General features: G+C 42.5%; 1 protein-coding gene and 1 non-coding gene across 10 annotated transcripts; both read right to left on the reverse strand.

The window, feature by feature from the left end:
• Nucleotides 1-1,009: 1,009 nt before the first annotated feature.
• On the reverse strand, nucleotides 1,010-14,606 carry LOC120830722 (ubiquitin-associated protein 2). 9 transcript variants are annotated; one of them, XM_040195574.2, is made up of 29 exons: nucleotides 14,422-14,606; nucleotides 12,846-12,984; nucleotides 12,280-12,357; nucleotides 12,025-12,135; nucleotides 11,729-11,885; nucleotides 11,401-11,478; nucleotides 10,415-10,478; nucleotides 10,130-10,212; nucleotides 9,864-9,916; nucleotides 9,580-9,644; nucleotides 9,242-9,446; nucleotides 8,865-9,117; nucleotides 8,607-8,735; nucleotides 8,197-8,333; nucleotides 7,451-7,677; nucleotides 7,098-7,320; nucleotides 6,933-6,972; nucleotides 6,632-6,743; nucleotides 6,355-6,412; nucleotides 5,905-6,121; nucleotides 5,318-5,409; nucleotides 4,806-4,853; nucleotides 4,580-4,658; nucleotides 4,262-4,450; nucleotides 3,854-4,024; nucleotides 3,029-3,133; nucleotides 2,580-2,653; nucleotides 2,252-2,443; nucleotides 1,010-1,799 (listed from the first exon to the last, which is right to left on the reverse strand). In XM_040195574.2, exons 2-29 carry the CDS (start codon nucleotides 12,939-12,941, stop codon nucleotides 1,704-1,706), a joined length of 3,432 nt encoding a protein of 1,143 aa, XP_040051508.2. In that variant the 5' UTR covers nucleotides 12,942-12,984; nucleotides 14,422-14,606; the 3' UTR covers nucleotides 1,010-1,703. The 9 variants fall into 9 exon arrangements, with proteins under 9 accessions (XP_040051508.2, XP_040051506.2, XP_040051507.2 ...); XM_040195572.2 differs by having other exon boundaries at nucleotides 4,806-4,856; XM_040195573.2 differs by having other exon boundaries at nucleotides 4,806-4,856; nucleotides 14,226-14,606.
• Nucleotides 6,490-6,566, reverse strand: LOC120831397 (small nucleolar RNA SNORD121A). The gene has a single exon (XR_005714057.1). It is a non-coding gene; the product is annotated as a small nucleolar RNA SNORD121A (small nucleolar RNA).
• Nucleotides 14,607-14,801: the final 195 nt, after the last annotated feature.

The following is a 14,801-nucleotide window of genomic DNA, read 5'->3' on the forward strand; positions in this document are numbered from 1 at the left end:
TTGGGTTCGTATGAGATATCTACACATTGCCATCTTGTGGTGACTGAAAAGATTACATGGAGATCGCAGGTGAGTTTCATATTTTTCTCCATTTATCTGCCTTCAAATATCCTGTACAAGTGCACAACCGTGGTATTATTTGGAATGCATGTGATGTTCGAAAATAAGGATAAAGTACATTTGAAAAGGGACTAGATATGTTTTTGCTATGATGTCATGCTCAAAGAACCAAATTATTTTTGTCATTCATTTTTGTCATTTTAATTTAGTGTATAATATTCATTTCATTGGAAAAGCGGGTGTTTTATGACGGAGTCCCTGCATCTCACTCAAGCTGGGTCACCATATGGCCAACTGGCTTAAAGGACCATACGGGCAATCGGATTACAGAATATACTCAATTCCGTTTCAGGGAACTACCTACATGCAAAATTTCAAACGTTGAAAATGTACAAATTTAACCAAAATTGGGATCTACTTTCTAGACGGCACACTCCAGAGTGACTGCAGCGCTAAATATACATCAGTTTAGAATTTAATTTTAACGCAATTATCAAACACAAGAGTTTATCCTCTGCAACCGGTCGACCGAGAATTTGCTCAGGTATTTGATAAACAGAAGTTGTAGATCGTTTTCTTTTGCTGACAAACCTCAATTGCTTTTGCTAGATTTGGTTTTAGAGCAAGACACATTTTGTCATTTGCAAATTGTTATTTTACGTAATGACCCATTTGTGTCAGTTTTACATAATTATAGAAACCCATAGTGAAGGTTTCTATGTAACCATAAACATGCAATTGCAGCTATTCTAAAAAAAAAGTCATTCTAGTTTTTATCTGCTTTGGATAATGTGTGTGGGGAATGGTTCATATTGGATGATCACTATCTGCTCCATGTGTAAATACTTATTTGCTATATGACAATTAAACCAGAAAAGGTTTGAAGAACAGTCTAAGAAAGCCCATGTGACAAAACATGCATAGACAAATACAGAAAGTCAAGTCAAACTTCCATCTGCTCAGAACTTTTATTTCAAGGGAAATCCGGGTTAAAATAAAAATAAAAATATAAAATTTAGATGGGCAAGTCTGTCTTTAAAGGTAAAGGGTTGACACAAGGAGTCAGCAGCCCTCTAGAAGGGAGAGAGTCAATAAGGGGAAATAGGGAGATACAAAATGAAGTTTAGGGGATGAGCCTGTTATGTATAAAAAAATAAAATAAAAAAAAAGACAAAACAGATGCAATTAGTTGTTATAAACCCCCACCCCCATCATCTGAAATGTCCTCATTCACAATCAGTGCTATAGCTCTTACTTTTCTTGTTTAAGGGAGGTTTTAGATTTTATTTTATTTAAATCACTCTATCATTGTTATCTTAATGGAACATCTTTTCCTGCAGTTTTGAAAAAGTAAACCAAAAGTCCTTCAAAAATAAAATGCAGCAACCACATTTCATGATCTACATTACATATACAGTACATGAATATATATATATGAATATACATAAATATCTTCCATGTACAACCAATTTTGAAAAGGGGGGAAGAGAACCCAAAAGACTTGAGGATGAGGACTAGTGGAGGTGGGGGAGCAGGGCGCAGAGGCCCGGGGTGCTCATTGTGAGGGTAGTGTGTCTCTTTTTGTTTTAGCTTTACACGCCTACACACAGCCTTTTGGGGGAGTGAGGGTTGGGAAGCATTCCTCAGTTGGCCCAGTAGGGGGAGCTGCCATAGCTGGACTTGCTGCCTTGGGTCTTCTGCTGCATGCTGCTGGACTGATTGCGCTGACCAGGACCACCCTGCGCAGAAAAAATAAAGTTCAGTAAGCCACTGATGTTTAAAACAATGAGTCTACCTTACACGTTAATTGAAATCCTCAGCACATTTATTAGGCCTGATTAGTTGAAGGAACGCTATCAGGAACCTTTTCAGGGTTCTCACACTTCACAAGTCTGCTGCAGTTGATGAATGCTTCTATGCAAATGTGTGTTGACTGCCAAGTCTTAAGTCCCTGAATTTTTGCGTCTTTGGGTGAAAATGTTTGTGGGACTAATAATTAAAAAAGGCCTATTAAGTTGGTGAACATCAATTACAGCAAGCAAGTTAGTGCAGAGGAGCAATCGTGTTTGTTTGGCCACCTAAATCTGATGGTCACAGCCGATCGGAAAACACATGTGTCAAATGAAATCGACAAACTTTATGCAAACGTATGTGCACAGAATGTGATGTATGCAAAATCCCTTCGGTTTACCTGTCCGTCCGGCGCCAGGTGATGGTGCAGCAGCTGAGAGTGGGGCTGTTGGTGCGGTGGCAGGATGTGCAGGAAGGGAGTAGGGGCATATCCGGGAGCACCACCAGGGTTCAGGGGCCCTCCTCCCCCCAGCGCCGAAGGCAGGTTGAAGGGAGGTGGTGTCCCTGTGTGAAAGCCCTGCTTGTCAAAGGACTGGGGGTAACCAAAGAAGACACAAAAGCGTAAAAATGTGAACACGGGGCAACTTGATTACATACATGCACGTACAACAGGTTGAGAAATAAATTGAATGCACATTTAACTAGAGTTCAACAGAACATCCACTCACTTGAGTTTTGCTGTAGATTGAGGCTCCCATGTCAGATACTCCTCCACTGGTACCAGACCCTGACAGTCCTGGTGCTGAGACGAGAATGAAAAGGAGGGAATAGAAGAGTGGTAAAGAAAAAAAAGACGATTGGAATGGTAGGTGGAAGGGAGTAAGGAAAAAGAAGAGAAAGAAAAAAGGAGTTAAGGGAGAAGTACAACCAAATTCACAGATTTTTTTAACACTGTTAGTAAGAGGGAGGCCAGCCAGTAGGAGAAAGCGTATTAAGGGAGGAGGTGCTTATTTCTCACTTTGTAACAAGTATTTGTTATTTTATGTACACATCAACGTGCAATCATCGTGCAGCTATACACCTCTCTCTAGAACACTTGGATGCAGAATCATCGGTTAGTACATCCGTTTTTTTCAAACAGGGATTCTTGCCAACTTTGACTGTGTTGTGCGTGTACCTTTCCCTGGGCCGCTGCCCGCTGACTTGGCCTGTGACTGGGCAGAGCCTCCGTACCCTCCCTTACTGTACTCCCCACCGTGGGCTTGAGACAGGTCATCAAAGGCTGAAGGAGGAGAAGTACATAAAAAGAAGGAGGCACAGCGAGCAAAGGAGATAGAGAGGTGGGGTAGGAGGTGAAAGACAGCAAACAGGATGTGAGGAGAAGATATAGGCGAGAGAAGAGGATGGCAGGAGAAAAGACAGGGGGCAGGGGAGAGAGAGGCAGTAAGGTAACCTGACTAATACGGGAGCTGTGTCTATATTGAGCAAGGTCCAAATTCAGCGGGGGGGGGGTTTGAGCTACGCATGCAGCACAAGCAAAAATCACACGCCTGATTCCACACACACATGCAACATCTGGTGCACATGTTTAAAATTTGTAGGGAATATAATCCATCTTTGCCTCCCTGTACACTGTCTACATGTTGCTTAATGCCACATACCTCTCAACATAGCAATACCTTTACTCTTAAAAAAAAATGTTACCTGTCATTCTTGGTGAAGTCTCGAACTTCTTCATGACAGACAGCTTGTGTACTTTTGAGAATCAAACACTTAATGTCCCCATAACTAGAAGTCGATCAAGCCGCCGGGGATAGTTTTTGTGGCAAGTTTCTATGAGTACCATTATTTAATATTGGCCTGTATTGTCATAGTTCATATCAATTTAAAAGCTGAATGGAAGCTAATGAATAGAATTATCCACGTGGGAACTTTTAAATCCCTTGTTTGAAAACATCAGATCATTGAAAGAGACAGCAGTCTGGTTTTGCCCTGGTCTTACCTGCGCCATATGCATGCTGTCCGTAACTGGGCTGATGCTGTTGGTGATACTGATTGGAAGGATTGGCCAGGCCCATTGTAGGTTGTTTGGCAGAAGCAGGAGGCACAAAGACGGTCGGGCCATACTGGAAGGCTGAGGGAACCCCCGGGACACCAGCATAGTACGGCAGACCTGTAAAGTTGGGATGTAAAAAAAAAAAGAAATAATTCTTCCAGTGCAAAAAAAAGATGAGCTCTTGGCAACTGTAATCAAGCATCAATGATGAGAAAGGCACTCAAGTACAGAAGTGTCATGGGTACAGTCTGCACAAATTGACTACAGAGCGTAGAAACTTAAGAAGCCTTAAACAACAGGCCAAGATGAACTTTTGACAACATCATGTTCATTCCACGTTACACTTTTCCTTACCTGTGTATCCGTAGCCTGGGGGCAGAGGGGGGTTGAGGAAGGCCTGGTTCTGTGTTTGCTGCCCCTGGCCTTGCCCCTGTGTTCCTGCCTGTGGTGGTTGTTGGGGCTGAGGCTGCACCCCGGCTGCAGACATGCTGGTTTGGGGAGCTGGAGATGACGAATCATTCCTGCCAAACTTTGTTGCTTCACCTGGACAAGAAAAAATGTCAGCAGAGAAGATAAAACTGATGACAAAATAGATGGGAAGTAATGTTCAAGATTGCTAAGTTTGAGCAAAACCAACGCAGTAGATAAACTCAGCAACTAACAATCACTTACCAGAATATGGATTATTGGCCAGGCTCTCCCTTCCAGGCATTGCAGCTGTAGTACCAGGGAATGTTATACCATAATAATCCTGTGTAAAAAGAGGGCAAATCATGAGTGGCCTACTAATAGGTAGCAGTAGTGTAACATACAGGGAAACTAATTCAAAAGGCCATCACTGGTTTACCAGAATAATATAGTCACAGTAACATGAGGTATAGGACAAAATATGACTCACGATAGGAAGGCGAGACTGCAGCATTTGCAAATCCTCGTATCCGTAGATCTGCTGTTGAAACAGCCGAATCAGTGATAATTAGGTAGCAACTAGATTGTCTGTTGCCTGCAAGCTCAACTTCATTTATATGCTTCACCCATTATAAGCCTCAGTCATTGTCTCAGTGTGTTAGTTAGATATCATGTTTGATCAGAACCTACTAAAACACAGTCATCATCGACACTGACAATCAAATAAGGAGTGAACTTGCTGCCATAATAGTCCAATTAGAAGTATCCACTAACCATAAACACTGGGCTCACAGCTTTTTTACATTTGAAATCTTCAAAATTGGCAGTGCTAATTAAAAAACATTTATATGGTCTATAATAATCTAAAGAATGCTCAATAGTCATGGTTATGCTAATATGCTATGATGCAAATGTGTCACCTTTCCCTGATAAAAAAAAATAAGACTCAAATTTGTAAAATCAAAATTCTATTTAAATACATTTTTTAAAATGTGTACCTACCGGGTAAGCAGGGAGCAAGCCACCAGGGCCCATGATGTACTGATTGGCCAAGAGAGGTGGCACTCCTTGGGCCAAGTTGGGAGGAGCTTTACCTGGTAAAGAGCATAGTTATTTTGACATGACATAATATACGGACATAAAATTGGTTTTGTAAGCAATTATGCTGAATCAGTACAGATACGTAATGCAGTTATGAGGGTCAAAAAAGCTCAAGAGGAATCTATCTTTAAAATGACCATGGAACCCACAGTGTTACCTACTGCACTCCTAAACACACGTTACCAAACTTTTGGGAAAGAAACAACCACATCATCTGGCGTTGAGATAAAAGACAAACGATTATGGATGACATTATTCCTGTAAAGCCAGGTAGGCCTTCATCCACGGTTACAGCATGTATATTCATAGAGTACACTTTCAGCAAGTGCTAATGCCAGGTAGTAATGGGCAAACGGCAAAAATTTGCTTTGCTTCTGGTGTGAACGCACATCTCGATTTAGCGAGGTGGTCAATTGTATTAGTATAAGATGCTATGATTTCAAAGAATCTTCTGTAAATTAGTTCCTATTGGTAATCCGTGTGCCTACCAGAAGTTGTGGTGAGCAGGGGTGCCGTGCGGCTGCTTGCAGCAGAGAGTTGGGGGTTCGTCCCATTAGGAGTTAATCCAGGTGCTCCAGATGGGTGCAGACCATTGGGGATTGAGCCGCTAATGGCCAGGTGAGCTGAAGGACTTGAATCAACAACTTGGCTGGACGACGACGAAAAGGCATGGAGGTTGCCACTGATGTGCTCTACGTTGCTCATCTGATGGTCACAGGACAAGAACAGAAAGGCTGTGTGAGAAGAGAAGCAGCAAGTATTCTATAGGTACGCTTTTCTCAAAGCATCAGAGATTAGCAGAAAAGTCTGAACTCAAACAACCCAGATGCACAATAGTAAGTGTCAATTCTTCAGCAAATACATTATATCCTTCTATTACAACTGCAGAGGAATGCATCATTAAGTTTGGGTCTGTATGCACATATGTACACACTTACCGTGTGGGAGGAGCTTGTGGCGAGAGTGGAGCCTGCTGAGTGGGCACTGGTCACATGACTACAGAGTGTAAAAATATTTAGTCAGCCTGCTTAAATTCAAGCGACATACTTTCTTCAACGAGGAAAAACGTGCAAAGACAGGAGATTCAGTAAAATAGTTTCCACATAAAATGTTTAGGATGTGTGCTTGTAATCATCATCATCTCCAGACAAAGAACAAACAAAAAGAATAAATCAATCTGGAATCTAAAAAGACACTGTCTGAAGCGTCCCGTACCTGCTGAGCGAGGGGATGGACGTTGAGTGGGATGGTGTAAGTGCAGGAGAGGGGATGTGGTGGCCAGCGTCACTCGTCATCACGGGAGACTCTGTTTTGATTGTTCTAGACGCTGTTTTAAAAGAAAAATAATTTGGTGTACGTTTCTTTTGTTTGTTACAAACGAGTAGGAGGAATCAAAAAAATAAAAAAAAATAAAACTAAGTTTATCAAAAGCTTTATCAAACTGAAAGGATCCATTACACTTTCAGTATTTATCATACATTGACTTGTTTGGCCACTCCATTGGGTGAGTACTCACTGTCCTGTGTGCTCTGTGTCTTCATGCCACTGTAGCCATTCTGTGAAAGGAGGAAATAATCTTAGCATTCAGTGTTTTTTGAGAATTAACAGGGGAATCAGCAAGGGTCAACATCCTATTTTCATTTGAGTCACTTATGCATTTACAAATAAGGTTAATAGTCACCGTGAGGGCAGCAGCTGAGGTGGCATCTTTGGTCTGAGAGAAGCCCAGATGAGCTGGCAGGGACCTTGGACCACTGCTCTCCACGCGGCTGGCTATAGAAGAGGGTGGTGCGGCTGCACTGGGAAGACCCATGGAGGGGGAGGGCGTGGCACTAGGCAGACCCAAGGATGGTGAGGGGAAGCTGGGATCTGATACAGCCATTGGTAAGCTGTTCATGTGTTCACTGTTCACAGGACAACGAGGATGAACACAGAATGTTTTAGAAGCAGGACGTTGACATTGACGTCAATGGCTCAAGATTTAATGTGGAACAGACAATATGTAAAAATGCATGCGCGCGCGCACACACACACCTCACAGGTCCTGGCTTGGAGAACAGGCTGCTCTGTGGCTGCTGTGTAGAAACGGGCATGGGTACAGAAGCGGAGCCCTGAGTCGGGGCGTTTTCCCTGGCCGGCTCTGTATGTGCCACGTCTACACTTCCACTACCAGCCTCAGACCCAAAGTCAAGAGCCCCAAACTGAACATTCAGGCCAGGTATATCAGCAGAGCCCGGCATCTCCACTGCTGACGAAGGGATCTGAGAAGACAAAGTAGGAAATAAGTAAAACTTTTTTGATATATGTTTGCAAATTTTAACTTTTAAATTAGATTTAAATTGATTCCGAGCCATGTATAAAATATTGACATTATCAAGATGCTCAAATGTGTGCACCGGTATATTTTAGGCAAAAAAAATGAGGATCAACAGCTAGTAGTTGTGTCCTGAATTACATGTTATAGATTTTCTGAAAAAGGAGGGTACTCCAATCCATCTGTTAACTAGGTTAGCGTCAACTAAAAGAAAGGGGGTCAGTTCTGTTCATTCAGGCACTTTGATAAAGATGCTTATAGTGACAGGAAAAAAAATATTTTTTAAAAATGGCTTCTACATTTGAGAAAAGTCCAGGATACGACAGGTCCTACATATTGCTGGTTGTCTGATCCACTATGCGACAACAGACCCTGTACAACGTCAACCAAGTACCATTGTTCTTTTGGCATGTAGGTTATCACAGTGGTTTTATGATGGAGGGGTTCAGATATCAGAAGAACTTACCTTTGAGGAAGGAGGTACTTTGCGTCTCTGAGTCTTTAGCTGCCGGTGAGGGGGTTCTGTGATAGAATTATCCATGAAGGCCATCTTCCCTCTTGGAGAAGCTCCATCTCGTAAAGGAGGGAAGGAGGACTCATGGCCTGTGGGAGATAAACTATGTCATTAGGAGGAACAAAATCAATAGTTGGAGCAAAATATAATTATCAATATCTTAACAATCTGACTCGCCGATTCAGTTCCATATGTACAGTCAGTGAGGTGCAAACGTAAAACTTATGCTGGAGCACATATACACAAAAAATAAACATGACTGATGTCATGCCATGTCAGCTTAAAACTATTCAATTTCCGTAACCAATTGTATCTGTGCATCTCTACTTGATTGGCATTGTGTGACAGTCTTGCAGCCCTACCTGGTGGTGTCGGCACCTGTGGAGCACGAGACAGGCCCAGAGAATCCGTCGTGGGAAGGATGGAGGACTGTTGCCGCTGAGCCAGCTGGCCAAGCACGGCTGATGGCTCGGGTTGAAGCTTCATATCCACTGGAGAAAAGGGAGATGCATATGTATTAATTTATACCTATTGCACCACAGTGCACTGTGAGAGCAGTTACTTACAGTTCAATAGTAATGACATGTATTTGTTATTTACTTTGAGAAGTTAAATCTTACTATGTTGGGCAGTAACAGGGCCAGCCTCCACTCTCCGAGCTTTGACTTCTTGAGCTGGAGAGAACGCTGGAACAGGGTTCTGAATCAGCGGCGTCCCCGTATCTTTGGAAACACTAATGTTGCTGCCGTTGCCCAACATCTGACTGGCCCTCTGCCCGAGCCGCGGACCGAGCTGCTCTGATGTCCTGATGTCGGAGGTAGGTGTTGGCTTAGGCGCATTTAAGGACCCAAAACCAGAACCTAGAACTGAAGACTGGGAGGAGGAGAAAAGCAGAACAAGTACTGAATACACCAGTATCAGTGTGCAGGCACATATACCTTTATGCGTTTGCTGGTACTTGCACGTGTGTAAAAGGTGCATGTGTGGGTGTCTTTACCAGTGCAGCATGTGCATAGTGGGTACTAGCAGAGGCAGCATGGGCATAGCTGTTGGCTGTGGCGTGTGCGTAGCTGTGTGTTGCAGTGCGTCCATTGTGGTGGGAATTGGTAAACACCAGACTTTGGCCCAAATGCTCAGCTGAGGGTCCATCAACTACAGCTTCAATGTCAGAGTCCATAGAAATCCCTGAAGCCACATCCACACTGAGGCGACGCAAACAGACCAGGAAGTGTGTGTGGGGGAGGTGGGAAGAAGATAAAATAAACACAGAAAATAAAAAATAAAGCCTGTTCTCTGTATTGTTTTAAGTGGTATGGACTTTGGCAGGGTGCTTACTTGGATCCAGGTGTGTTGTGATTCGCTGGAGGAGAGGAAGCAGTGAATACTTTGGTCTCAGACAACTGAAAAAGACAGGAAGTGCAAACACAGGCATCCATCAGATTTATAGCGCCGTATGGTACATGAACAACCATTAAGAGCCACATTGATATGACCAACCGATCATGTCCCAACCCGGACAGTGCAGATTCAAAGCAATCCAAGTGAACAAACCTTTTGTAAACCCTCAAGCTAAAAAGGAATATAAATCCCATTTCAGATGATTCAAATGTTTGCCTTACGTCCTCATTCCATTCCTCTGCGGCCCAGTCCTCCACATTGCCTTCCCATGTTCCTAGAAAACACAAAATGGAACCGCAGCAAAGTTAGTGTAGCAATGTTTCCAAATACTGATGTGTTCAGCAACCATTAACCACTTTTAAGCATGGAAACAAAATATAGCACTCTACATCATTTAATAGAAACACAATAATTATACTTCTGCAAAAAGGGTAGGGAAATACTTTAAATCTGACAATTAAGCAGCCCTAGCGCAAATTTTCTTTACCAGTTCCCTCAGCAGTGTCATTGCCCTCCCATGCATCCTGGCGAGCTCGGGAGTTGGCCGAGTAGTCAGCAGGATTGAAGATGCTGAAAGTAGTAGTGTGAAAAAAGACAAAAGGAAAGAGGAGACCGTAAGTAAAATTGAAAGTACTCCATCAGGTCCACTGTTGCTATCGAATGAGAAGGTTCAGAAACTATTTATCCACATGTTTTCTTTTTAGATATATGCTTGTAATCAGCATCACAACCTCCAGATCATAATTCAGGATTAAGATTTAGATTCAATTACCCCATTCCCTGGGAAGAGAACCTGTTGCCAGCAGCTGCCCTTCCTCTACCACGAACTCCAGCCCCTGAGGACACAAAACAACCAGTGTAGTTTAGCTGACGCTTTCATCCAAAGCGACTTACAAGTGCATTTCAACCATAAGGATACAAACTCAAAGAAACAACAAAGTGCAATTTCATAAAAACGTGTCATTTAGGAAGTCTTTCAAAAGGTTTACTGAGAATAGTAGTTTTGTATAGACAGTCGCTTTCTAAAACGTGCCATTGTTTTAAGACTGTGTTCAATTAGTAAACTATTAATACAGTGGAAGTTCTTAGGAGCTTCTACCCACATCAGAATGTCATCACATTATTATATCTGTATTGTCCAAACATGGGCCACTAAAGGGAACAGACTGGCTTTAGCAAAAGCATCTTTTAGCAAAAGAGCATCTTCAAGTCAAGATTTGGATTTTTACCACACGAATACCTACACTTATTCAATGTTAATGTATAACGAGCCATCTGAAGGCCTTTTTTGACCTCCCCAAAACTGGATCATTTGTTTTACAACAAAACAAACAGTCAGCTTCTATGCCTTTTCATCTCCAATTTCAACGACGTCCCACTATACATATACGCGAGCAGCTGCTGGGACTCAGCTCATTCAACACACGTTGAGTGTTGCAATACTCTAAATGCGTGTAGATACAAATAGATATGTTGCAAGCTACATCGTGAAACAAAGATCAACACCAGAGACAATTCCCTATGGAAATATCCCATTGAACAAAAAAGACAATATGAAGAAAAAAAATCTATTAAAAAAGAAGCCATTTAAGATTTTAGCCTAACATTTTTTTAATGACTTTACATTAATGGGACAATAGCATGGGATAAATGGGTGCAATAGATACCCCATTTCCAATAGCATTCAGATATTTTGTTACAGTATAGCAAAAAGACCAAAGTATTCAATTAAAGAGGTTGATTTTCTGTGTCGCTCACCTCTGCCCCGCCCTCTTCGTCCACGGTCTCCCCCTCTCTCTCCAGGAGCCACCTCGAACCCATTCTCCTCTAACCGGCCTGCAATTCAACAAGAAACAGAGGTACACACTCATTAACACTGAATTCAGATAAAGCCCTCTGAAATAAACCCACTGAGATATTTAAGTGGGAGAAATAAAAAAAAGAAAGGTGAATGACAAAGCCATACAACACTAAAGAAACTTGGGGACAAGATGCCTTCAATACAGACAGGGACATTTCAAAAGGAATTAAGTAATAAACATATTCACGCAATCCAAACAAGACATCAATTTGTTCCATTTCTTACCTTCGCGCCCTCGGCTGATGCCTCGTCCCCTCCTGTTGGACGCTCCACGTGCGCGACTAGCCTCCCTCTCTCCTTTCTTCTCCCTGCTCTCCTTTATCTCTAAAGGTCCTCCTTCTTTTCCCAGGGTACGCTTCTTCCCCACAGTCTCCCAGGAGTTCTGGAGGAGGCAAGCCACATAATAAAGTTAACTAAATACATAACGTACAGCTGTATTGTGTTTTTTCATTCCTGCAAAAAACTGATTGCATTAAATGTACATATGCGTACGGTTTGTGGATGTGTACATAAAATCTTACTGTGTCAGAGGTGCTCTCCAGCAGAAAGTTGATGGCTTTATTTACATCTTCGCTGCAGTCATGGAGGGCAACCACACACTCATCCGGAGCTTTCCCAGTTACCTCAATCAGCTGTGTTTGGGCCAAACCAAAATACAACCAGTTAGATCACCACTCAATGCAATTAAGGGTCTTAATTATCCTAGAATGTCATGAAGATACGCAGCCAAACCAGAGAATGTATTGTGTTAAAGTGTGTACGCTCACACACATTACCTGTTTGACTTTGTCTTCAAAATCCGTATCATTTTTGTCGTAGATCACTTGAGCTAAGCGAATCTGTTCTGCTGTGGCCTGGTAAAACAAACAGTTCAGGAACTTAAGATTCCTCTCACGTTCAAACAATAAATCAGAAGTGCTGAACACGGACACTGGCTACCAGGCAACAAATATGGTTGCCATTTCTAGTCACCTAATAGTTTGACTATTTAAGATACTATGCAGTTATATATGGGCATGATATAATTCTTTTTTGTAATCTTTATGAAAATAAAACAAGCTAAATTAATTGAACTGTAGTTTGTGTTTTAATTGATACTTAAAAATGTGAAAGGAAAGAGGTGACAATCTGCACACATATACAATGGAGGATATATTTGCCCAACCTTTAAGTTGGGGTGATATTATATTTTAAATGTAATACCAAAAAGGTACTTTCAGTTATCCAAAGAACATGAAAACTGAGATTAAATCCGTTTAGTGAGCTACATAATAAAAAGGACAGACTATTCAAGTTGGTCAGGACTATTCGTGCGGGCTGCAACTCAATGATCAAAACCCACCTGTTTGGCCTTTTGTGGCTGTGTTGTCTGTGTGGTCGTGGACGCCGTTCCGTCCCGCGTCCCTCGGGCTTGATTGCTGACTACTGAAGTCATCATATACAGTATATACAAAACAATGTATGTACAAAATAGAAAAAATCTGGAGAAGAGGGAACAGAGGCAAAGTAAAGTCACATATACCTGGGAGTTAAATTAAATCACAACTCCTTGTCACATAGAACACTGAATAAATGTCTAATGCCAGTAGAATGAAGTGAATGTGTGCGGCAGACTCACTGTTGTCAAGTGTACCATGTAAGACTAAAACCCCCATCTGTCGCCCCCCAACACTCGGTTAAATTTAGCCAGTCAAAAGGGGACAGGCCGGGTGTCACCTTACACTCCTCCCTCCGTGTCCCACACAAACACACAGCAAGTATGCAACAGCCTGTGCGGTGGTACCGTTAATTATAACACTTCACCCCATTAACGAAGTCAGTTAGGCAACAACTATTTGGCAGTGATAAGTAACGTTGACTTAACAGCAGAGGGAATTGGGCTTTGTGAGAGACAAAACGGTGTGTACGGAAATCGAAAGTACACGTACTCTGGGTTGATTATATTACATTCAGTTCCTAGTTTTAAATAATACAATTTACAATGTCAGGATCGGAACAAAACAAATAAGAACAATCGGCCGTGGTCATCATTGTCTGATAATCGAATCGTTGGCCAACAGAATACACACATTTGGTCAGTTGTATGACGCAACGTTTAACAGTATTAATTATTAAAATGAATTCCCAAGCCAACGTAGACGATGACACAACCGTGAACTATATTTAGGGTGAAGGTTTCAAGGAGCTGAGGTGGAAACACGAGTGGCGGCTAACGTTCACATCCGCGCTAGCTAGCTAGGTCAACTAACGTTAGCTCACGCTAGCTACCGCTCGTCTTTGTTCCGCGAGCGATACACACGGTACTCGTTCACAAAACGTCATCGTCTAATGGCAAGATATTAGCGGAGTGACTAGACAATTAGTCAAACCCTAAGAGAATAAAGGTTGTTCTTCTTGTTAGACCCAACGCCTAAGGAACGAACACAAAAACAAACAAAGTGCGACGACGTGCCCTTTGTGTTAACCAATAAAAAACGCCGAAATCAAATGTAAACTTACAACATAAAATTAAAGCGACAATCGTCGCGTGTTTAATCAACATCAACACGACGGCTGTCGAAAGGTGACGTTGTGTACTTTGAATGCAATACCGTATAAAGGGATGGAAAGTTGACGAAAGACGCGTTCATGTTAAGCTACCACAGGTATTAGCAGCAGGCCAACTGCCCGGCGTGTGAACGGCCCGTCTGCATACAATAAATGCAGCACCAGAGCAACTTACGGATACAACGCTGGTGACTTAGCTAGCTGGCTAGCTAGTTAGTTAGCTAACCACCCAAGAGGACGAAAGGTTTCTCTGAATCGACTGATCCGTTTTCCATACGTTATTGTAAACGTTATACTATAGGACACTTGGTTCGTTCAATGGCCTCTCGGCTGGAACCCATTAGAACAACACATCTTATTCTTTCTTTTACCTGCTAACACGCTTCGCTCAGCCAGCAGCAGCAGCAGATGCTGTCACGTGACCCACCGCGCCGTTGTTCAACGCTCCGAGGCCAACGCTGCCAACCAAAATCGCCGAAGCGGGTCAGGTGGTTCAGCACCGTAGCCTTGCGTGCGCGTTCCCGTGTGGGGGCGCGCTTCACTGCACTGTTTCCCAGCCCCTCCGCCCCAATAACGGGTGAAAAGTTCCCTAATAAATTATGTGGTACTTTTGTCACAAGTAGCACATTCCCCAAATATGTAAACGCATGCTGATGTGGGTCCGCTAAAGCCTACATGTGACAAGTTATGATTGAATGTATTTGTCGTTGTTCAAGAAGGAGTTTCTAATGACTTTTTTTTTCAAATTGAG

This window comes from Gasterosteus aculeatus, chromosome 13 (assembly GCF_964276395.1).
Source record: "Gasterosteus aculeatus chromosome 13, fGasAcu3.hap1.1, whole genome shotgun sequence".
Taxonomy (NCBI): Eukaryota; Metazoa; Chordata; class Actinopteri; order Perciformes; family Gasterosteidae; genus Gasterosteus; species Gasterosteus aculeatus.

Bases quoted from the DNA above. Each gene is read 5' to 3' on its own strand.
- LOC120830722 (XM_040195572.2), bottom strand. From the start codon at position 12,941: ATGATGACTTCAGTAGTCAGCAATCAAGCCCGAGGGACGCGGGACGGA. The intron at 10,213-10,414 runs GTAATTGAATCT...TACTACTTTCAG, and splicing joins TTCTCTTCCCAGGGAATGGG to CATCTTCAATCCTGCTGACT. The intron at 9,645-9,863 runs GTAAGGCAAACA...TGTCTTTTTCAG, and splicing joins CAGAGGAATGGAATGAGGAC to TTGTCTGAGACCAAAGTATT.